Raw genomic sequence first — 24,115 nt, 5'->3', positions numbered from 1 at the left:
AGACTAGGAGCTAGCTTCTTAAAGGGCACCAAGATCAAATGACATACAGGAAATACATATGGATGTTGATAAATATAGAGCAACCGTTTGTAAGCTGTTTTAACAGCCAACCTCTCTGCGCAACCATTCTATTACAGATTGAGGATTTACAATTTCAGCACAGGAGAATGACAGAGGAAAGGGGGTGAAATAGAAAATTAAAACGCCAGGAGAAAAAAAAAAGGATTCTTTCTCAAACACTGTCTAATTGCAACCCGGGGGGGGGACGGGTGGGGGGGAAAGAAGGAAGGAAGGAAAGAGAGAGGGAGAGAAAAAGGACAGAAGCATATGGAATAAGGACATCAATTAACCTGCAATCCAGGCAAGAGGAAAACAGCAACAGAGCCGATCAGAAAATGCAAATTAAGAGTGGGGTTAAGTGAAGTGCAATTCTCTGTGGTTTCTGATTTGCCCTAATGTTCAAAGTGTTCTGTGCAAAACAGGATGTAATTTCAGCACTTCTTTGAAGTGTGTGTGTGTGTGTGTGTGTGTGTCTGGTACACATCCATTTGGCTGCAGAAATGCAGTTCCTGGCATGCCTCTCCAATGCTAACTGTCCTTTTATGGCACAGAACCAGCTCCGTTATGGAAGAGAGAGAGAGTGAGTGAGTCAGGGATGGATGGGAACAATTTTTAATATACATTTTGCTGAAGCTTTGGGTGTTCGAGCAATGTTTTTTTTTTTTACCTGAGTAGTGGTACTGTCCCCTCATGGGTCTGTAACAAGCTATGGACTTGAGGAGCAAATGCCTTCAGAGAATGAATCACAAAGGGGATTTTGTAGGAGTCGGGATCAAAGTCGTGTTCGCTTAAAAAAAAAAAAAACACCAACAACCAAGTTCAGTTTTATAGGAAGCTGAGCAAAGAAAATATGCCTATATAACTATCCCATAGTTTAAATGTTTAAATATAACTATCCCACAGTTTAAATGCTTATGCTTGAAAGTTTATCTTCCCAACTTATGGAATAACTAAAAGCAATAGCAAGAGCACTTAGACTTATATACCGCTTCACAGTGCTTTTACAGCCCTCTCTAAGCGGCTTACAGAGTCAGCCTCTTGCCCCCAACAATCTGGGTCCTCATTTTACCCACCTCGGAAGGACGGAAGGCTGAGTCAACCTTGAGCCAGTTAGGACTGAACTCCTGGCAGTGGGCAGACTTAGTCTGCAATGCTGCATTCTACCCACTACACACCATGGATGGATGGATGGATGGATGGATGGATGGATGGATGGATGGATGGAAGGAAGGAAGGAAGGAAGGAAGGAAGGAAGGAAGGAAGGAAGGAAGGAAGGAAGGAAGGAAGGAAGGACGGGCAATAGCAAGAGCTCTTAGGCTTACATACCACTTCACAGTGCTTTTATAGCCCTCTCTAAGCAGTTTACAGAGTCAGCAAATTGCCCCCAACAATTTTGGGTCCTGAGGTGGGTCCATTTGACCCACCTCAGAAGGCTGAGTCAACCTTGAGCCTGGTGAGATTCGAACTGCCAAACTGCAGGCAGCCGGCAGTCAGCAGAAGTAACCTGCAGTACCGCACTCTCACCACTGCGCCACCACGTGGCTCCAGGAGTCCAAATTAGGCTGATTGCAGAGAAGGAAGGGGGAAGGGGGGGGGAGGCAAATTCACCTGAAGTCTTTGTTCACGCAGTGCCGTTTGCAGACAGGCTCGTGATACTCCAGCTCCTCAAAGATGACGGGGCTGCAGTTCGCGGACGAGCCCTCGTGAGACTGCGAGGACCCCAACGGGCTCTGCCTCGCTTGGCTGCTGGGTAAGAGGCAAACCTGCCAACCGTTGCCTTGATCGCGGATCGCTAGGATGTCCGTTAACTTGTGCAAGTCCGATGCATTCAGCTTGTGTCCGAACCTAGAGGCCCGGAAACAAGAAACTGCTCCGTGAAATGAAAACAAACAAAAAAGCAACAGAAGAAATCTGCAGCTATTACAGACCTCCTGGAATATAAGATCGTCCTCGACTGATGACCACAACAGAGCCCCAAAATTGCTGTTGTGTAAGCAAGACATTTTTAAGTGAGTTTGGCCCCACTTTACAATTTTTCTTGCCGTGGTGGTTAAGGGAATCACTGCGTCAACTAAAAAGATATTCCTTTCATCTTTTTAGCTTCCAGAAAAAGGGAGTGGGGGAAAACAGCGCATTCCTTAAGTGCCTAGATAATCGCCCTGGCAGCCCAAAGTTGTTGGAGCACAAGAATATTACTGGAGAGCATGATGGATGATTCTTGGCTATGGATGTGTCCCATTGGAGAATATACATCCAAGGGGTGGGGTGGGGAGAAGGCCAGGGTCAAGGGGGAAATGAATGATGTATTTTAGTATCGGCTGCATCCAGCCAACGCTAACATAGCCACTTCTAATAAATCAATATTCTTTTCTCTGAAAGATGCGGCTAGAGACTTATGATTTGAACGGGGGTAGATTTGTTGGGAGTCCTGAGAGCCTGCAGTTGATAAGTTAGTCACCTGGTTGTTAAGCGAACCTGGCTTCCCCGTTGATTTTTGCTCGTCAGAAGGTCGCAAAAGGGGATCACGTGACCCCCGGGGACACGGCAAAGAGTCATAAATATGAGTCAGCTGCCAAGCAACACGATTTTGTTCACATGACCACGGGGATGCTGCAATGGCCGTGAGTGTGAAAAATGGCCGTTAAGTCACTTTTTTCAGTGCCGTTTTAGCTTTGAATGGTCACTAAATGAACTGTTCTGTTGTTAAGTCGAAGACTGCCTGCAGCAGGGATTAAATTCTGGATCAAAAATGACCGCACGAGTTCCTCAAACCCAGCAGAGCACTGGGTGCAAAGTTTCCCACTTACTTTTTCTCGTAAATTTCAGTGAATTTGGAAAGGGGGAGGCAGCAGGCTGGGGCGTCCTGAAGAATCGATATTGCTTCTGAACTGTAAAAAGACAAAGAGCTCATTAAGGAACAGCTTTGGGCACCCCTGTTATTCTTTTCTTTCTTTGCAGAACTGAAAGCAACTAGGCTGGCAAGTAGCAAAGGTTCTATGGGCAGACTAACTTTAGAAATCAAAGAGAAGGGTGAGACAGAGTATTATGAAGCCTGGAGTAAAATGTATCAATGGCCAGAGTCAAGGAAAAAGAAAGGAGGGGTTGATGCTTTATAGGAATGAAAAGTTAAAGTTTTGTAAACCAAAGAGAATGGAATATAATGGACAAATATGAGATGATACAAATGCATGAAAGATGGTGGTGAATATGTATATAATTGTATATAAATGTAAACAGAAATAATATGCAGCTAGCACTATACTAATAACATAAGGGAAAAAGGAAATTAACTGTTATGTGTATCTTTATACTATAGCTTGTATGGCCAAAATGATGGCCAAGAAAGTCGCACTGTGTTCAATTGTTTTTAATGTTTATTCAATAAAATTTATTAATTAAAAAAAAAGTAGCAAAGGTTCTACTTTGAGGACCCCTGCTCTAATCCACAGAATGTTTTCAGTTCAGAGACGGGAAGCGTTAAGGGAAGATATTACAGTAGCTGTCGTTTTACCTAATCAGTGGCAGACATTTGCTGGCCGCTCCTGTGGCTAAGGAGACCTGGATCCTCTTGTTACCAATTTTGTATCTGTGCAAACTGTTGACAGCAGTGATGGCCTCTTGAAGGTTCTCCATCTGAACAACAGCCTTCAACTGATAGTCAGTGTGAGGACTAAGTTCTACATTCTTTACCTGGTTAAAAAAAAAAAAAAGACAAAAATCATATCAAAAGGTTGACTCAGCCTTCCATCCTTCCGAGGTGGGTAAAATGAGGACCCAGATTGTCGGGGGGGCAAGAGGCTGACTGTCAACTCATAAAATATTTCTGTGGTCTCTTAGAGTTGCCAACAGAAAGGGAGGAGGGGGGGCAGTGGGCAGTTTGCATTCCATAAACGTTTTCAAAGATAGTTTCTAGGTGACCAAGGTTTCTGCTGAGCAAAAATCTAATTGGAGAACATGATTGATGACTCTTGGCTATGGATGTGTCCCGTTGGAGAATATAAATTACGATACACCCAGGGGGTGGGAGGAAAACCAGGATCAAGGGTGACAATGAATTAGGTGTCTCAGAGTCGGCTACACCCAGGCAGTGCCACATCTTCTGACTCCCAATAAATCTTGTCGGATTTTGGCTAGAGACTCATGATTTAAATGGGGTGGTCAGAATCCTGACAATGAGGGCTTAGAGAGGGCTTAAAGGCACTGCAAAGCGGTATATAAATCTAAGTGCTACTGCTAATGTTAAAAGAAAGCAAAACTGGAGGCTAGCACGATCTTCAAAATGGAATCACAGCAATTTGTACTGACGTACTTATGGAACCACTAAAACGGTCAGGTTCTAAAATGGAACCACTAAAACGGCCAGGTTCTAAACTGCGAAAGCAATTGAAACAATTTAAAAGACATTTAGACAATTTAAAAAACACACACACTGTAAAGCAGCCTCGATGTTTACCTCGCCATGCTTAGTGAAGGTATCCTGCAAAGTTTGTTGCAGCTCTTTTCGGGAAAGTCGGTAATCCAGATTGCTAATCTGAATGTCTACTCCATTTGCAAATGGATCTGGGCAGTCTGTACGGCTGGAAGAGCTTGTGGCGTTCAAAGTGAGCGGAGAAGACCTGTTCGAAACGTTTGGAGACACGCTCCTGAGGCCGAGGAAAGGAAAGGAAGAGAATCAAGAATCGTGTATATATATATATATATATATATATATGCTTTCCTAGGGAGCTATGTGGTCAGGCTTAGTTTTGGGGGAGGAAAATAAGGGGGAAAAAAAATTCTGCCTCTGCCTACCAGCATCCATTGGTATTCATCTGGCTAGCGTCCTGTCAAGTGTGTGAGAGTTGAGGGCTGTTTGGAAACTGAAACAGTACTTGCTGTGTGAGCAAGGAGACAGCAAGGAGCTTGAGCTCCAACTTTTTACTTTGACATTATTAGTTTAAACTAGCTATTTCTATCGAATCCGTAACACCCAAAATTGAAAGTTTCTCTCCCCCCCCTCAAGCACCAAGTCCAGAAACGGTTTCCGGGTAGAAATAAAAGTGTTTGCAGGTGTTTTTTTTTTGCCTCCTTTGATCTAAGCAGTCCACTTAGCCACCTCTGCTAATCCCTGTCAATATTTGCACAGCTTTTGTCCTGGCGCACGCTTTGGATGAAAGCCAAAATGTGGCTTTTCCACTCTTAAAAACAAACAGCGCCCGGACTCATGGTGCGACGACGCTTACCTGGATGACCAACAACTCTGAAAGATCAGAATGGGACTGTGCTGCCTGGAGGCCGTCAGCAGGTTGAAAGCTGAAGGGAGGCTGACTTGGAAGGCGTTCTCCTTCTCCTTCTTGTCCACTGGGGAACCGTTCCTGCTTCTGGCTGCCATCGTCTCTTTCCTGGGTGAAGAAGAAAGGCGTAATTAAGGCGTTCAAACGGACAGAGAGCCTTCAACGAAAACCTGCCTTGTAGGTTCTCAACGTACTTTTGGTTGTTTTTATTGTGAGCGGGTTCTCCCGCTCCTGCCTTCTTGGCGGCTTGGGGAGGTATGGAGCTTGCTGTGGCAGAAGTGCTGTGCGATGGAGGAGCTCCCTCTTTTAGCTGGTCCTGGCGACGTTCAGAGCTTCTTCCCGTTTTGGATTCGAGGCGACACAGTTCCTTGGAAAGGGAAGAAAAGAAAAGAAAGAAAGGAACAAGGAAGGAAGAGAAACGACGAAGGAAAACAAGGAAGGAAGTAGGAAAGAGAAAGAAACAAGGAAGCAAGGGTTGACCCTTATGATTCTTGACAAATGAATCTTTTCTTTGATGTATACTGAGAGGACTTGCACCAAGACAAATTCCTTGTGTGTCCAATCACACTTGGCCAATAAAGTATTCTATTCTATTCTATTCTATTCTATTCTATTCTATTCTATTCTATTCTACTCTACTCTACTCTACTCTACTCTACTCTACTCTACTCTTACTGTACCCTAGGACTATCATTAAGCGTTATACCTGATGATTCTTGACTCTTGACGAATGTATCTTTTCTTTTATGTACACTGAGCGCATTTGCACCAAGACAAATTCCTTGTGTGTCCAATCACACTTGGCCAATAAACTATTCTATTCTATTCTATTCTATTCTATTCTATTCTATTCTATTCTATTCTAATTCTATGATTTGATTGCTTATTGTACCCTATGACTATTATTAAGTGTTGCACCCGATGACTCTTGACAAATGAATCGTTTATGTACCCTGAGAGCATTTGCACCAAAGACAAATTCCTTGTGTGTCCAACCACACTTGGCCAGTAAAGAATTCTATTCTATTTCTATTTCTTCTATTTCTATTCAAAAGAGGTGTAAGCCTGGAAAAGCATCCTACCTGTAAGCTTTTAACAGCAGTGTTTTTGGGAACGGGCCCGTGTCCTTGAGGGCCTTTTGAGCCCGCCGCCTTGGTGGTGGAAGACGTGTCATTGGCTGTTCTGCTCATGAGGCACAGCTTCGCGTTTCGGTTGGCTTTCTTGGGAGACTTGGCTTTCTCCGCCATGAAAGAGCCTGCGTTCTTGGTTTCTGCCAGTTCTCGGTTTTTGGGGGTGAAGGAGACGGTGATCCTGTTGCCGAAGACATCTTCGTTCTCCATCCGCTTCTGGGCTCGCTCGGCGCTGTCTTGGCTGAGGAAACGGAGGGTCGCACTGCTGCCAGAGACTGTCAGGACTTTCCCGCCACAATTGTCCGACAGACGCCGAAGCCTCAGGCAGATGCTTTTGCTATCTCGGTTGGTGGGCAGGTTGTAAACATATAACAGAGTATGACACACCTGTTTCAGAGAATGAGAATAATAATAAGTTAATAATGAATAATAATGAATAAATAATAATGAAGTTGAGCAACTTTGGAAAAAGAAACCGTGTGTTATCCCAATTGTATTTGGAGCCCTTGGAGCAATACCTAAAGGGCTGCCTCGCTATTTGGAAATCCTGAATTTATCAGACTTGAACACCCTGATTTTACAAGAAACCACCCTAATTGGAACAGCTTATATCCTCCGACACTACCTGAGCAGTCCCTAGGTCCTTGGTTAGGACCCAAGCTGTTGAGCTACCAACCAGCCCCAAAGGCTGTGAATCTCACTAAAGATTAAATAATAATAATAACAACAACAACAACAAAGTCTGGATAGGGGATGTGGAAGTGCCTGGAGACAGCAGAATAGAAGAGAAAGAACTGGAGTGTCAGGCCAAAGTCATCCGCGGGCTGCCTTTCGGGGGGCGGGCCGGCCGTGGACATTGCTATGAAGCCCTGTGACTCTCGATCATTTAGTTGCTGCAAGCCTGCAGGTGAAACTCGAGAAGAAGAGCTGAGAAGGAAATCGCATAGGACCGACAGCTGGGGGCGAGCTCTTCTCGGGAAGACTAACTGAGCTTGTGCCTGCTGGTCAAATAGAGTCAAATAAGCAAGAAGTGCCCCTTTTGTACCTCCAACTTTGCCCCCAATGTCCAGGTTACCTTCGGCTGGAGAAAAAAAAAATCTCCCAAAACCAGTCTTTAAGTGGAGGAAATTTAGTCCAAAAACAAAGTACATACAAACTGTAAATAAAAATCCACACAAATCACTGCTGCGGTAATTAACTCAACAGGGCAGGAGAAGGAATTCCAGACTTGAAAGCCCAGCAAAACACACAACAGTTGGGAAGACACCAGGAACCCACATAAGCCTCGACAATACCACATAATTTACGATTTGCTCTCAACAACTTTCTGCGGCTTCCCTTTTTAAACAGTGTTCCCAGGTGCAGCTAATGAAGGGAATCGGGGCCCTTTCCTCCCCCGTAAGCCACACAACTCATGTTGCTCCCTTCTCCATTCCTGTGCCCTAGGATGAAGAGGGGGTGGGCCTGGATCTTCCTCCGAATTCCCTCTCCCTTGCTCTACCTCTCCCCTGCTCTGCCCAGCTGGCCTTGCCTTTCTTCCACAGACAACAGAGCCACACTCCTACTCCCTGTCAGCTGCTCAGCCTCCCCCTCCAAATCAGATTCCGACAGGGGCATGACACTGTACTTGTTTACTCGCCTTTCCAACTTTATTTCCACATCAACAAGTGCAATCAATAGGTGAAGCAGGTGGGATCTGTGTGACTGATTTAACGCGAATGCCTGTTCTGCCCCTCGTGACGTTTCAAAGCCTTACCATTAAATGGTCACTTACTGTTTTCTTTAAGGGTAATCTTGGAGGCAAATCTGAAATAAATTCTTCAAATCGGATGAGCTCGTGGGCGTGGTGCAAGAGTGCTTCGGAAGCTTTGTTTTTATGAACCAGGATGATGTGGAAACCATGGCGATGCCTCAAGTCGCTGAGTTCCAGTGCAAAATTGACATCAGCTGAAAAAGAGAGCGGCCAAAGCAAAGCCAGTGATTTTTTGGGAGGTTCTGATGCGGGATGCAGAGCAGTGCATTTTTCACAAGCATCTGCAGGGCAACTTCGGATGGCAAAATGCTGCGTTCAAACTTTTGCTCCTTGCTGTATTGCTTACTTCAAACAAAACCCGCCAAAATTCATTATAGAAAAGCAACTATTAAAACTCGGGATCATTTCAAAGTGATAGGAGAAAAGAAAGAAAAAATCACCTGGTTAGTTATTTCTCAAGATTGAGATAGATAGATAGATAGATAGATAGATAGATAGATAGATAGATAGATGGATGGATAGATAGATAGATAGATAGATAGATAGATAGATAGATAGATGATGATAGATAGATAGATAGATAGATAGATAGATAGATAGATAATAGATAGATTGATAAAGATAGATAGATAGAGGGGGAAAGAAGAAGAAAGAAAAAAGAATTCTTTATTGGCCAAGTGTGATTGGACACACAAAGAATTTGTCTTGGTGCAAATGCTCTCAGTATACATATCTCAAGAATCATAAGGTACAACACTTAATAATAGTCATAGGGTACAATAAGCAATCAAATCATAGCACAATAGCACTTAGCCTTATCTACCGCTTCCCAGCGCTTTACGGCCCTCTCTAAATTCTAAATGGTTTACAGAGTCAGCCTCTTGCAAACCCCAGCAATCTGGGTCCTCATTTTACCCACCTAGGAGGGATGGAAGGCTGAGTCAACCTGGAGCCTGCCAAACTGCAGGCAGCTGGCAGTCAGCAGAAGTAGCCTGCAGTACTGCACTCTAACCACTGCACCACCACAGCTCTTATATGCCACAATGCCAACCACAAATAACACTGCAATGAGTAGATTTTCATCCTGCCTTTATTATTTTATTAGAAAGGCTGTGAAAGTATGTATTTCCCCTTCCTCCTCTTATTTTCCCCACAACAACCCTGAGGTGGGTTGGGCTAAGAATGAGGGACTAGCCCAGTCACCCAGCTGGCTTTCATATCTAAGACGAGGCTTCTACTCCCAGGTGATTGGTCCAAAGTCACCCGGACAGCCTTCCTGTTTAAGGCGGGACTAGAACTCCCTGTCTCCTAGCGATCGGTCCAAAGTCACCTGGACAGCCTTCCTGCTTGAGGCAGGACTACAACTTCCAGTCTCCTAGCGATTGGTCCAAAGTTATCCAGCCGTCTTTCAATTCTAAGGCAGGACTAGAACTCACTGTCTCCTGGTTACTAGCCTGGAGTTTTTTAAACCAATAAACCAAACTGGCTGTCTTAACTGTTCAACGGCAAAGCTTCCGTATTTAGGACGGAGCAGATGATGGATTTCGAATCCGAGCACGGATGAAAAGGACCCCCTCCCAAACGAGGCACCGTTGATACGTACTTGAGACAAGCACCACGGTGGCTGGTGCAGCATGGGTATCTGCAAATCTCCTAAGGCTTTGCCGGAGTTTGTCGTCTGCAGCATTCTTGGCTGTGGCATTGATGTGCACCACGGTCACCTAAGACGGGGAGGGAAGAAAAAAAAAATTACATTTCAAGAAAAGATTAAACACAGCCAGTCCAGAGTTGATGATTCCTCTGCCCCCCACGGATCTTTTGAGTGCTCACCTGGCAATTGTTCAGCTCTTCAATCACTTCCTTGTTTTCCTTGCTAATGTCACACACGCAGATGAACTCGGCCTCTCGGTGGCCTTTAAAAAACTTTTCCCGGATGCGCTGGACCACCGTCACGGCGGAACGACCAGACGGCACGGAACAATTCTCGATATCCCAGAAGACCCCAATGGGAGGCAGGTTTTCCAGTAACTGGTTCGAAATGGCAATTTCTGGAGAGCCTGGGTTGTCCAGGAGGAGAAAGATCCAACACTTTCAACCACCACACTTCTCTGATTAACTCCCAACTTTAGAGGAGGATGGTCTGGTTTTTCTTTGAAGACGTTTCGCTTCTCATCTGAGAAGCGAAACGTCTTCAAAGGAAAAAACAAGGAAGCTCACTTGCTTCTTGGGGGAAAAAAAAAAAAGCACCTTTGGGACAACCATGACCTGGAGGACTGAGAATCTCCACGGACATTTAAGGTGGATGGACTTCTAGTCCCAGAATTCCCCAAGCTGGCTAAGGAATTCTGGGAATTAAAGTCCACCCATCTTAATGAATGAATTTGTCAGCTTTGGAAGCCATATTGAGACCAGACGCTTCCACACTGCCACATTTTGAGCCTGGGAAAATGGGAGGGGGGAATTTCCTGGAGTGTTTGTAGTTAGACATAACATTTTTTTTCTAATTCAAGGTCATGTTATTTCTGCACCTGGGTAAGGGGAAGTCTTAAGTTGGGATGAATGGTAATTGGGGCATTTGATGCAATGATGGGTGCAGGGGGCGGATTTGTAATTTTTACTTATTGCAAGGAAGCCCGGAACTTTCAGATTCAGGATTCCCCAGATGTGCCAGTTTACTATCCAAATAAAAACAGAACTTTTGAGAAGATGTCTGCCTTGGAGTTATTGGTTGGAGTGGACGTTTTCTGGAACGCTGACATTATTCTTTATTGGCCAAGTGTGATTAGACCCACAAGGAATTTGTCTTGGTATATGCCCTTGTGGTGTGACCGGAACAATCTGGAACTGAACACACCCAAAACCATAGAAATGATGGTAGACTTTAGGAGAAACCCTCCCATACTAGACAATACTTACAATACTAGACAACCCAGTATCAACAGCAGAGACCTTCAAATTTCTAGGTTCTATCATATCTCAAGACCTAAAATGGATTCCTAACATCAAAAACGTCACAGAAAAAGAACAATAAAGAATGTTCTTTCTGCGCCAATTCAGAAAGCTCAAACTGCCCAAGGAGCTGCCAATCCAGTTCTACAGAGGAATTGTTGAGTCTGTCATCTGCACCTCTATAACTGTCTGGTTTGGCTCTGCAACCCAACAGGACAGACACAGACTTCAGAGAGGAATTAGGACTGCTACCAACCTGCCTTCCATCGAGGACCTGTATTTTAAACTTAAAAGTTGCCCCGATTGAGAAACTATGGATTAGCTGGAGAGTTAAAAGCTACGGTAACTTTAAAAGGATCAAGCCAAAGGATATTTACCGTGTTTCGGGGTCAGCTGGCCAAAGCTGCTGGCCAAGAGGCGGCTCTTCTCTTTCCTTGTTCCTTTGGTTCCACAGCCGTTACACAGTGGGAGAGAAAGGGGCGCCACCTGGGCGTTTGGAGGAGGAATATCCGGCCACATTTTGGCTGCTTCTACTAAATTTTCTTGGGATGACTGCGGAGGAAAAACACAGAATTGCCTTCACACACAGCCTACTGCATAGAAACCAACCTCTGCCAGCCGTTCTATTTACTTTGGCTCCCACAGAGGTATTCTTTGAAAAGAAGCTTCTCCATTTGCCGACAGGGGAATGGCTAGTTCTTTGACAGGCAAAGGGAACTCCTCGACTTACAAACATCCCATTGAGCGATCGAAGTCAATGGCACTGGGGGAAAAAAGTAACTTGCAACCGTTTTTCGTACTAACTGGCCAGATTCACTTCACAACTGTGTTTTCCTAACTTAAAACAACTGCGTTGATCCAGTTAACAATGGTTGGCAAAACTCATTTGGCCACTGTCTTGCTTTGTAACAGAAAATTGGCCCTCCGTTGTGGTCGTTAAGTCGAGGACTACTTGTCTCGCCCCACCCACGGCAGCCATTTTGAAAAGCCCGTATACCTGGATGTGCTCAGAGGAGGGGAACCGTCTGATGGGACGGCACAACTAGCCACAGCCAACTCACTGTGGCCAACTCGCCGCTGGACAACTCATCACAGCCAACTTGCTGAGGGACAATTTAACAACTCTATTTAATTATTTAAAATAAAATAAAAAATAGTTTAATTTTTGCCAGTTTCCTATTTCATTCTGTCCCTCCTTTTGCATCCTTTTAACAATTCTATTCCACCTTTTCCTTGGTATTAGTGTAACTCTTCTCCCGCAGGGAGTTGTCCTGTGGCAAGTTGGCTGTGTGTTGTGGCCCCTCTTGCAGAGGGTCAGCATCAGGGCAACCTCGGAGCTCCGAGGGGGAAGAGGGAATGGAGCTGCCAGAGAGAAATAGAGAGGATCTAGGCCTAGGCTGTCCGCCAGCCCTCGGATGGAGAGTCAACAACCCCCAGGTCTGGAGGTGGTTGATGAGGAAGAGGAGGAACAGCTGGGTCCAGTGCCTGACGTGTGGATGCGCTGAAGGCAGAGGAGAGGAGAGCGGTGGAAATCTATGGGCCGGTCCTTGGGACAGAAGAGCCACCGCTGCTACCTTTGGGTATAAAAGGCAGGGGACAGAAACGAATAGATGTGGCAGACAACTATCCATCTTCCGGCCAGACGGACTTCTTAGCCTGAGGTAAGAGAGAAACTTTTTTTGCCGGGTCTGCCGGCGCTACTAATAAAGGTATCTTTTGAGTTCACTTCAGAGGGTCGGTCATATTTGGGGGAGCTGGATCAGAGCACCGTGGTTGAGATGGCCGTCGCAAATTGCCGCAGACCCACCCTCCTGCCTGGCACAGAAACTGATAAAAAAAAAAACACCTTCCCCCATATCGCAAGATAGGATTAAACAGGGAGTACAAACCTTGCTCAGACACTCCGCGCAGTGGTGAGAGCCCTTCAAGCAAAGGGGAGGTGAAACCTTTAGGTGCAGCGAGTTGGTGCAAACGCAAGGCATGCGCTCCGACTGGGCCAGGTGCTCCTCCGAGAGTCCCGCCGCCCCACTGAATTCAGGACAGGAGAAATAGCCCGGAGTCGTGCAGCCCGGATGCGGGGGAAACGGATGCAGTTTGTGCAGGTTACCGTGACAGGCTTGGAAGTGGAGTTTCCCGCAGCAGGCAAAGTGAGGGCAGGAAGGGACGGGGTTCTCCCGGCACACGCCGGCCATGGTGCTCCTCGCCGGGCCGTTCTTGAGCGGAGAAGAGGACGGACAAGCCAACTCTGACCCTATCTTCCAGGGGATCGTCCCAGTGCCGGGAGCGTTTAAGACCGCCCCCGGGTGAATCAAGCCGCCACCGCCGCCGCCGTTGCCGCCACCACCGAGGTTGCCGCTGCCGCCACCACCAAAGTGCAACTGAGGGACCCGAGGGGAGGAATCAGAGCCATGAGAACAGCAGCTTACTTTAGGGTTGGGTGGGAGTTGGATTTGCTTTGGCTGGAGAGAGTGGACGTCGGGGAGGGGCACGGCTGCAAAGGGCTGCAGAGGAGGGTGGTGAGCTGGGGGGGCCTCCTTCAACTCTACAGGAGCTTTCTGGCTCTCCATGGACTTGTTCTGGAGAGAGAGAGAGAGGAGGGAGGGAGAAGAGGGAGAGAGAGGGAGGGGAGGGAAGAGAGCGAGAGAGAGAGAGGGAGGGAGAGAGAAGAGGACGAGAGAGAGAGATGAGGAAGAAAGGAGGGAGAGGAGAGAGAGAGAGAGAAGAGGGAGGGAGAGAGAGAGAGAGAAGAGGGTGAGAGAGAGAGAGAGAGGAAGAGAGGAGGGAGAGAGAGAGAGGAGGGAGGGTGAGAGAGAAGAGGAAGAGAGGAGGGAGGGAGGAGGAGGCGAGAGAGAGAGAGAAGAGGAGGGAGAGAGAAGAGGACGGAGAGAGAGATGAGGAAGAAAGGAGGAGAGGAGAGAGAGAGAGAGAGAAGAGGGAGGGAGAGAGAGGAGAGAGAAGAGGGTGAGAGAGAGAGAGAGAGAGAAGAGAGGAGGGAGAGAGAAGGGAGGGAGGGTGAGAGAGAAGAGGAAGAGAGGAGGAGAGAGGAGGGAGAGAGAGAGAGAGAGAGAGAGAGGGAGGGAGGGAGAGAGAGAGAGGAAGAGAGGAGGGTGAGAGAAGAGGGTGAGAGAGAGAAGGAGGGAGGGGAGAGAGAGAAGGAGGAGAGAGAGAGAGAGAGGAGGGAGGGAGAGAGAGAGAAGAGAAAGAGAAGAGGGCGAGAGAGAGAAGGAGGGAGGGTGAGAGAGAGAGAAGAGGAAGAGAGGAGGGAGGGGAGAGGAGGGCGAGAGAGAGAGAGAGAAGAGGGAGGGAGGGAGGAGAGAAGAGGAAGAGAGGAGGGTGAGAGAAGAGGGTGAGAGAGAGAAGGAGGGAGGGAGAGAGAAGAGAGAGAGAGAGAGAGGGAGGGAGGGAGAGAGAGAGAGAAAGAGAAGAGGGCGAGAGAGAGAAGGAGGGAGGGTGAGAGAGAGAAAGAGGAAGAGAGGAGGGAGGGGAGAGGAGGCGAGAGAGAGAGAGAGAAGGGAGGGAGGGAGAGAGAGAAGAGGAAGAGAGGAGGGTGAGAGAAGAGGGTGAGAGAGAGAGGAGGAGGGGAGAGAGAGAGGAGGAGAAAGAGAGAGAGAGAGAGAGAGAGAGAGAGAGAGAGAGAAAGAGAAGAGGGCGAGAGAGAAGGAGGGAGGTGAGAGAGAGAGGAGGAGAGAGAGGGAGGGAAAGAGAAGAGGGTGAGAGAGAGGAGAGAGGGAGAGGAGGGAGAGAGAAGAGGGCGAGAGGGAGGAGAGTGAGAAAAGAGGGTGGGAGAGAGATTAGAGGGAGAGAGAGGGAGAGAGAGAGGAGGGTGAGAGAGAGATAAGAGGGAGGGAGGAGGGAGTGCGAGAAAGAGAGAGAAGAGGGAGAGAGAAAAGAACGACAGAGGGCAGATTAGATTGCTGAAGATTTGCAAACAGGATTTCAGACAGGAAAACTCCAAGTTCACTGGAAGTACAGGTAGTCTTTGACTTATGACCAGCTATTTAGTGACCATTTGAAGTTACGCCACCCAAAAAAGGTACTTATGACCTGCATTCATAGTTCTGAGGGCTAGGCCCTTCCTGCGGTCATGTGATCATATGGCCACAGCTGTTTGCAACATCCCAGTCACATGACCACAATCCTTTTTTTGGTGGGGGGGGGGGGGAAGAGTTCCAGTTTCTGGCAAAACACAATGATTGTAGACAATGGGTTTGCTTAAATACCATGGATTTCGCTAAACCACCACAGTGATTTGTTGAACCACCATAAAAGTATCACGCAATCAGACTGTCAAGGTGATGACTTGCTTAACAATCAGCACAATTTATGACTGTAATTCCAGGCTCAATTAGTCAACTGGACTTTCTTGGGGCAGTGGCCTAGAGCAGGAGCTCTCGCCTCCCAATCAGGAGGCTGCGAGTTCGATCCTAGCTAGAGGCAGATATTTCTCCCTCTGGGCACACTGAGAATACATCGGCTGTATATAACTCCGCACTGGGGACAGGGAGGGCATCCAGCCAGTAAACACTCCAACTGCATTCAGTTCCCCAGGCTCCACCCTGCAAGGGATTATGGGGTTGTTAAAAAGAAGCATGAACTGGACTTTCTGGTTTTTCTTTGAAGATGTTTCACTTCTCATCCAAGAAGCTTCTTCCGAACTCCTTCCAGGTCTATGGAGATTCTCAGTCATCCAGATCATGGTTGTCCCAAAGGTGTTTTTTTCAAGAGACAACTGGACTTACCAGAAAGTCCAGCTGCCTCTTGAAAAAAAAAGGCATCCTTGGGACTATAGAAAGTAGGTGTATGATTGGTGAGGGAACTGGGGAGAAGGGGCTGGGAAGCAGGGATGAAGGAGGGATGAAGGAACAGATAGACAGACAGAGGGGCCAGGGTGAAATTTATTATTACCTTTATTGTCAGGAGTACAACATGCGTACAATGAGTTTGGCTGAGCCTCCCTTCGTGCACCCCTTTCCACCAACATTGCTCAAATGTGATTCATGTGGGGGGATGCTGCAACGGCTTTCAACTTCAAAACCAGCTCATAAAGTAGCTTATGTCGTAAGTCGAGGACTACTAGCATATCGATTTAGCACGTCACTTAATACCCATTAAGGTCCATACTCTTACCGTTCTTGCAGCTAGGGGAAAATTCTGTTCAGGAGTTGAAAAGCAGTTAGAAAATTTCCAGAGCCAAGGCTTCGCATCGTTATCTTGCCGCTGAAGCCATCCGAGTGATCTAGGACAGACGTTCTGTGCTATATTTCCTTCCATTATACGTCCAGACAGAAGTCAACATTCTCCTCTCTTCCCTTCTAACTGTGAAAAAAATGTGCATATATTTTACAAGGTCAGATTATGTGCCATCAAGACAAGCCCATTTATTCAACAGGCCCGACGCATTTAATACCAGCTTCTTGAGCTGCTGAGCCAAAAGGCAGGATATAATTCTAAACAAAAAAAAACAACAACACCCAAATATTGATCTTCAAAAGTCAGGCAGACATACAGAACCTACTGGATGTTACCAAATTACAAGTCCAAAGTCCTTTGCCACTGGCTGAGCTGAGCATGCTCACTGAAAATTTGCAGTTCTTGCAGCTTTGGGCTTCCTTACCCAACAGAGGATATGAGCTCTGTTACAATCTGGAGTTAAGTCATTATGGCTGTGCTTCCAAACTGCTTATTAAAAGTACCTTGATTATAGCTACCTTCTCAAGGAACTCATTGCTGATGCCCTGAAGTAGCAATTAAAGCAATTCAAGCCAATTAGGTACTATCTTAATCCTTAATACCGAAGACCTGTTGCAAAAGTTTGTGTGCGTGGGTCACAAACAGACCTGAAAGACAGCCAGCTTCTATGACAGGTCATAGGTGGAATAAAATTCCATTGTTGTTATTAGGAAGTTAGCACCCACCCCTCTCCTAGGAAAATGAAATACTTTAGGATGTATTTAAAAAGGCAGAATATTTCCCCTAAAAGAGAAGTAGAAACTCAGAAGCAAAAGCTCACCCCATCTTTGTTAATGGGTGGGCCATTAAGACCAGAGTATTCTACATAACAGGGGCCTCTACCCACCTGGCCTGGAAAGATTGCATCAGCCAGCACTCAGGTGAAGCCATGTGGTCCAGCTCAGCCCCCCACTCCCCACCCCTGGGAGTTTGACAGCCAATGGGATACATTTCTTACACAGGAACAGGAAACACTAAGGTGGAGCCCAACGGAGGGTCTATAACTAAGGGTCTCTCAGCATCTTGCTCCTTCTTTTCCTTCACCCAACTTCTTGAAGCATGTGGTCGTCCTTTTCACTTTGGAGCTCCAAGGCATGTGGTCCTGTCCACCATTAAACCATCTTCCCAAACAGCCTCCGTGTTTCCAGTGTCTTTTCCCCCCCACTTGGAACTGAACCCAGAAGGAAATTTCTTCCAGCAAGACGCTCCAAACAAAGCAACTGCTGTTGCTTTTGGAAACAGAAATCCTAGTGAATTTAAAGATTTATGTTCCAAAGGCATAGATATATCAATGAGTAGCACAACAGGTAGTCCTTGACTCACAACAGTTCATTTAGTGACCGTTCAAAGTTACAACGGCACTGGGGGGAAAAAAACTGATGACCATTTTTCACACTTACGACCGTTGCAACATCCTCGTGGTCACGTGACCAAAATTCAGATGCTTGGGAATTTGACTCACATTTATGACCGCTGCAGTGTCCAGAAGTCAATGTGGTCCCCTTTTGCAACCTTCTGACAATCAATGAGGAAGCCAGATTCGCTCCACAACTGTGTTAATAAATGAACAACTGCAGCGATTCACTAAACAACCGCAACAAGAAAGGTCGTAAAATGGGACAACATTCACTTAAAAACTGTGTTCACTCAGCAGCAAAAATTTTGGGCTGAATTGTGGTTGTAAGTCAAGGACTCTGTATATGCAAGCTTCCTGGCTATTTGCAGTAATCTCCTAAGCGTTTCTGGGACAATGATATTTTACTCTTCTTGCTGTTGATTCAAATCTTTTCTTGTCAAAAGCAACCAAGGAAGCTCACTCTGAATGAGTTTCCATCAGTTAACCTTTATTGTTTGAAAACTAACTTTGTTTAGGCCACAGATACAAGCTGATTTGTGAGCACATTCAGAGGGCTCTCTTTTTAAAAACCCTGAAAATCAGAAACAGTTAAATGTTTCTTAAAATACCACTTTGCTTGTCTTTTTTTCTGCATTCACACATGATGGGGCTCACTGTGTACAGTCGGAAGATATTTCTCAGGTTATCCAGAAAACAATTATGCCATTTATTATCAGGCTCCTTGGGGTTCAAGATCTAACCACTACCTCTCAACTTTCAAACCGACACAAAAAGGATTTATTGTTGTTAAAATGTCAAAGCAATTTGAGAATTTTGGCATAGTTTGCAAGAAAACCATAAAGGAATTTAACAAAATTAAAGAGGGCTTCATTACAAATCAGTTTGATGGGTGCTCTCTTTAGACCTGGAATATTTTGAAATTAAGAAAAGTAGAGCACAATACTTTATATTCTTAAGGTAAAGGTTCCCCTCGCACATCCGTGCTAGTCGTTTCCAGCTCTAGGGGGCAGTGCTGTTACACAGCCAAAGAGTCAGCGCTGTCCGAAGACGTCTCCGTGGTCATGTGGCCGGCATGAATAAACGCCAAAGGCGCACAGAGGAACCCTGTTCCCTTCCACCAAAGTGGTCCCTATTTTCCTACTTGCATTTTTAACATGCTTTTGAACTGCTGGGACAAGTAACCTGAGCTCACTCCCTTATGAGGCGCTAGGGATTTGAACCGCCAAACTGATCTTTCTGATCAACAAGCTCAGCGTCTTAGCCACTGAGCCACCAATTTATGGATTACATATGAAGCGATGAGAACAACAGCAGAAAACAAAGGAATTACCAGGGCCTAGTAATTATCACACAGATATTTAAATCCAATGCATCAAATAGGAAGAATGGAACCTATCTTATCTCCTTCTTCCCCTTGCTACCAGTCACAAAAAACACAGAGCGTTTAGATAGGAAACATATTCCCGACAATGCTTTCTAGAGGCAACAGACCATTCCAGCATCCAATCTAGGTAATTACCCCAGATTTATCAGTCTAGAATTTCTGAGCAACAACTATCCAACTATCCAACAACATTATCAGGAGAACCATGAGTTGGGAGAGATAAAACACAACTGTATATTTGGTGCACATGTGCAGGCAAGAGAAAAACCAGGAGCGGGAGGTAAGATTCATTGAGCATGTCTGACTGATAGAACAAGAGGAAAATAGGCTTAAACAGGAGTGCCTTTGGCCTATAAGCAATTTTGTTGAGTGCTGCCTTTTGGGGTGCCGGTTGGCTTTCTAAAATTTTATTACAGCACCCTTAATTTGCCTTCAATGTATTTTGGACCATTTTATAATGCTCCTGATTTTCATTTGCTCGCTGAAGTAAATGTCTTGTGACCCTTTCAATTTCACAATAATTGGGGCTATTACTATCATCTGGTTCAGGTGCCTTCCTTTCCTGCAAAGGTGGACCACAAACTGAATCAGCTGATATCCAAGGTGATCAGATCAGGGGAGAGTAGTTGTCATATTGCTTCTTCTCCACTTTCTGCCACCAGCACCCGCTTCTAAACCTACAGGTGTCTTTCCAGGGAGAATCCTATAGATTCAGACATTACCTTAACAGCTCTTAAGGTTCTGAGTTAAGACTTGAACCGTTGAAGTTTTTATCAAATCCCAGATGGTGAATCATCAAATCTATATCTATAAAAGCAAAATGCCACTCAGGCATCATCACAAAATCTCCAGAACCATAAAGCCTACAAACTTGAAATTTGGCAAACTTGAAATTTGGTTTCTAGGTGCTCACTAAGAAAGGGTTTTTTGAAATGACCATCAGAGCATTAGTATTTCCTATATTATTATTATTAACATGCTCTGATGCTAAGGAGTTGTACTCCTGCTCCCCACCTGAAAAGAATTCTCTTCCAAATGCAAAACACAAGCAGAGGAGTGGAGTTTCAGTTTCAGAGCAGCAAGCAGCTTTAATACAGAACAATTGAGCTAAGCCACACCCAGGCTCCTTACTGTCTCCTTGCTCACACAGCAAATATTGCTTCAGTTTCCAAACAGCCCTCAACTCTCTCACAAACTGACAGGACGCTAGCCAGATAAATACCGATGGATGCTGGGAGGCAGAGGCAGAATCCCCCCCCCCATTTTCCTCCCCAAAAATTAAGCCCGACCACATAGTTTCATAGCGAAGCATGGGTATCCAGCTAGTTGAAGATGAAATCTTATATAGCAATGATGATGATGACAATGATGGATAATGATAATAATAAGAGCCTTAGATAGTTGATACTAGGATGCTGGCATAAACCCGTATCCACCATCAGCACCAGTCAATGATATTTGTGATACATTTTAAAATGCTCAGTTGACTCAGTTTCACGCTTAATATTATTATTAATAATAAAATAATATAATAATAATTTGAGCTGTTGAGCTATCAACCAGCCCCAAAGGCTGTGAATCTCACTAAAGTAGTAATAGTAGTAGCAGTAATAATAACAAAATAATAGTAATAATAAAAATAGTAATAGTAATAATAGTAATAGTAGTAGTAATAATAGTAGTAGTAATAATAGTAATAGTAATAGTAGTAGTAATAATAGTAATAGTAGTAATAGTAGTAATAGTAATAGTAATAGTAATAATAGTAATAATAGTAATAATAGTAATAATAATAATAGTAATAATAATAATAATAATAATAATAATAATAATAATAATAATAATAATAATAATAATAATAGCAATAACAATAATAAATAAAACACCACGAGCCTTTCTCCCCCCGGCCCCCGGTTTACCCTCAGGGCAGCAGAGCCACAACTGCTTCCAAGCCCCTGACAGGGACGCCCATAACACCCTCGGGACCCGCCTAAGGAGCCGACTATTTACCCAGCCCGAGGCCTCCCCTCGCCGCAGCCGGAGCTGCAAGGCGGGCGGAGGCGTCCCCAAGAGCGAACGCCCCCCCCACCCACCCCACCCCCCGCTTGCCTTCGCGGCCGCCTCCCCTCCTCGAGCGAGGGCTCGCCTGCCCGGGTCGCGGCTCCAGCCCCAGCCCAGGAGGGGCGACCCCTCTGTGTGGGCAAGCCCGCCCCCCACTCCCACACCTCCATAGGGACTCTCCCCCACCTCCCGGACCCTGGCCCGGCCTGCTGCTGCAACCCCGGAGGCTGGGCCGGGCCCCCGTGGGTGGGTGGGTGGGTGAAGGCGCGGCAAGGAGCCACTCACCACCGTCCGTCCCTCCGTCGCATCCCAGCTCCCTCCGCCGCCGCCTCTTCTTTATTTCTCTCCCGCTGCGCCCTCCCCTTCCACCCCCTCACGAGCGCTTCCGCTTCCGCCTCCCCAAGCAGCGCTTCCGGCCGCCGAGAGGAAAGAGGCGCCGTCGTAAAAGCGTCGCGAAAGCCGCACCCACCCACCCCGGTCTAGCCGCTGCGCTCTCGATGGTCCTTGGAAGGTCGTCTCTGTTCTTTTCCCCGGTTTAAGGGGGAAAGAGGCGGGGCTGCCTTTCCACGCCTGGAGTGGTTTGGGACTCCAGGTCCCAGCGTTCCCAGCCAATATGGGGCGGGGGGGGGAGGGGTTGGGGGGGGGTTGGACTCCCGAAGATGAGGTTCTAAGCGATGATGTGGAATGCTTCCTCTGATTTTATTATTATTATTATTAAAATTAATTAATTAAAATTATTAAAATTTTAATCTTGCTTTTACATACATGCATATACTGTACATACACATACAGATGTACAAATGCAAATATATATATGCATATGTAGTATTGATGTATAATTCATATAAATACTATCATATACTACCGTATTATAAATATGTGTGTATGTATGAAACTGAAACAGTATTTACTGTGTGCATGAGACAGCAAGGAGCCTGGGCGTGGCTTAGCTCAACTGTACTAAAGCTGGTTGCTGCTGTGAAACGAAAACTGAAACTCCTCTGCTTGTGTCTTGCATTTGGAACAGATTTCTTTTCAGGTGGGGAGGGGGAGTAGAACTCCTTAGCACCAGAGCGTGTTAATAATAATAATATAGGAAATACTACTGCTCTGATGGTCGTTTTGAAAAATCCTTTCTTCGTGAGCACCTAGTAGCCAAGAGGAACATACATAATGAATTTCAAGTTTGTAGGCTTTACGGTTCTGGAGATTTTGTGATAATGTGTGAGTGGTATTTCGCTTTTATATATATAGATTATTTATCATTACATCATTTTAGCCATTGTCTATCTGCTGAAGGATGAAAGCCTCTTCTGCATGTTTCCAATCTATGTGGTCCTACATTATAATATTAAGTAAAACAGGCGTACAAAATACATAAGCAATAAAACAACTGCAACCATTTCACATTTTAATTCTGCTTTTTATTTAACTATTTCACTTTTGGTCCTAAAGTCCTACAGCGGGTCAGAAATTCCTCAGCGATTTTTCCCCCAGGGCATCTTTCTTTGTGTATGTTCTGTGTGTGTGTGTGTGTGTGTGTGTGTGTGTGTGTGTGTGTGTGTGTGGTAGGGAGGTGTTAAAAGTTTCCAGAAGAGTAGGGTTTTATATCATCTGAAAATGGGGAGTTACCAAAGAACAAGCTGTTGCGGACAGTTCATTCCAGATGTTCAAATGGTCTCAAATGGTGAACACATCAGTGGTGGATTCAATTTTTTTTTATTACTGGTTCTGTGGGTGTGGCTTGGTGGGCGTGGCAGGGGAAGGTTACTGCAAAATCCCATTCCCTCCCCACCCCACTAACCTGCTTTCCAGCTCCGTTCTCCTATGCAGGGCAACCAAACAAGACCTAGACGATCAGCTGGGATTCAATGGGGTGCAGAGAATAGATGGGGTCAGGGCCAGTCAGAGGTAGGATTTGCTGGTTCTCCAAACTACTCAAAATTTCCGCTACCGGTTCTCCAGAACTGGTCAGAACCTGCTGAATACCCACTTCTGTTGAACATAACTGAAACCTTATTTGATTATTAGGAGCAGCAGGGGAAAAAAAAATCCAGTACAAATCTTCTCCAAAATTATTCTAAACTGATGGCTACACGGAGATCTAATTTTAACATTCTGCAACTCTTTGCCGAGAAGACTTTGCCAGATACTTTTCAAGCGGTATCTTCTTTAACATAGCAAACACAAGGAGAAGCCATTTTGAGGACTTTTTCCAGATGGTCCAACAGTTGGTGGTTACTGCAACAGTCAAAGCTAATCTTAACAGCTCCTCCAGTCGTTTCATTAAGCCAACACGGGACAATTTTGTAAGACGAAGCTTATGATCTTGTTAGAGTTGAGCTTGGGCTGGTGGGGGATTTAAGTAGGAAGATCCTCCCTCTATTGCAAGCATAGCTTCAAGCAACCAGCTTCTTCTCAGCCTCACTTTGCCGTCTCTAAAATGAAACAAAATTGTCATTATTTAGTTATTCATTTGATTTATGTAGCCACCCGCGTCAGTTTTACATGACTCTAGGCAGCTTACAGTACAGAGAGTCCCCACAGTTATGATTACAACTGTGACTAGAATTTCCATCGCTAAGCAAGGCAGTTATTAAGTGAATCGCGACTGATTTTATGACTGTTTTTGCCTGTGTGGTTAAGCAAATCTGGTTTCCCCCATTGACTTTGCTGTTTGGAAGCCAGTTGTAAATGTTGATCACGTGACCCCATGATACTGCCATGGTTGTAAATAGATGCGGCTTGCCAAGTGCCCATATTTGGCCCATGTATCCATGGGGATGTTGCAACAGTCGGAAGTTCGAGGACCAGCTGTAAATTGCTCAACGAATGGTTGTAAACGTGTAATGATTGTAATGTGACATATTTGAGTGGCGAGGTATGACAGTTCTACATCAACAGTTCTAAAGCCTGTAA

The 24,115-nt window shown here is 45.6% G+C and overlaps 2 protein-coding genes across 4 annotated transcripts in view; both read right to left on the bottom strand.

The window, feature by feature from the left end:
- The window catches only part of MARF1 (meiosis regulator and mRNA stability factor 1), a 43,158-nt gene extending 21,589 nt beyond the window's left edge, over positions 1-21,569 (bottom strand). For 2 of the 3 annotated variants that reach the window (XM_087942118.1, XM_087942120.1), the window contains exons 1-15: positions 21,482-21,569; positions 16,293-16,477; positions 13,055-13,741; positions 11,543-11,717; positions 10,047-10,273; positions 9,820-9,937; positions 8,238-8,410; positions 6,416-6,850; positions 5,528-5,700; positions 5,283-5,441; positions 4,514-4,703; positions 3,572-3,750; positions 2,868-2,948; positions 1,669-1,905; positions 728-847 (exon numbers count right to left, since the gene is read on the bottom strand). In XM_087942118.1, the coding sequence (XP_087798244.1) occupies positions 728-847; positions 1,669-1,905; positions 2,868-2,948; positions 3,572-3,750; positions 4,514-4,703; positions 5,283-5,441; positions 5,528-5,700; positions 6,416-6,850; positions 8,238-8,410; positions 9,820-9,937; positions 10,047-10,273; positions 11,543-11,717; positions 13,055-13,741; positions 16,293-16,436 (3,098 nt within the window). In that variant the 5' untranslated portion in view covers positions 16,437-16,477; positions 21,482-21,569. Of the gene's footprint in view, positions 1-727; positions 848-1,668; positions 1,906-2,867; positions 2,949-3,571; positions 3,751-4,513; positions 4,704-5,282; positions 5,442-5,527; positions 5,701-6,415; positions 6,851-8,237; positions 8,411-9,819; positions 9,938-10,046; positions 10,274-11,542; positions 11,718-13,054; positions 13,742-16,292; positions 16,478-21,477 lie in introns of all 3 variants that reach the window. The other variant, XM_087942119.1, reaches the window with a different exon arrangement.
- Positions 21,570-22,775: 1,206 nt separating this feature from the next.
- Positions 22,776-24,115, bottom strand: part of APOLTP (apolipoprotein lipid transfer particle homolog) — a 73,719-nt gene continuing 72,379 nt past the window's right edge. Inside the window, exon 61 of the mRNA XM_087942341.1 lies at positions 22,776-22,810. Coding sequence (XP_087798467.1) covers positions 22,776-22,810 — 35 coding nt within the window. The remainder of the gene's footprint in view (positions 22,811-24,115) is intronic.

The sequence above is a fragment of the Notechis scutatus genome, chromosome 12, assembly GCF_049901735.1.
Source record: "Notechis scutatus isolate UNSWTSFEM ecotype Mainland chromosome 12, rNotScu1.2, whole genome shotgun sequence".
Classification (NCBI taxonomy): Eukaryota; Metazoa; Chordata; class Lepidosauria; order Squamata; family Elapidae; genus Notechis; species Notechis scutatus.
The sequence above is the reverse complement of the archived record's forward strand: the minus strand, read 5'-3'. Positions and strand labels throughout refer to the sequence as shown.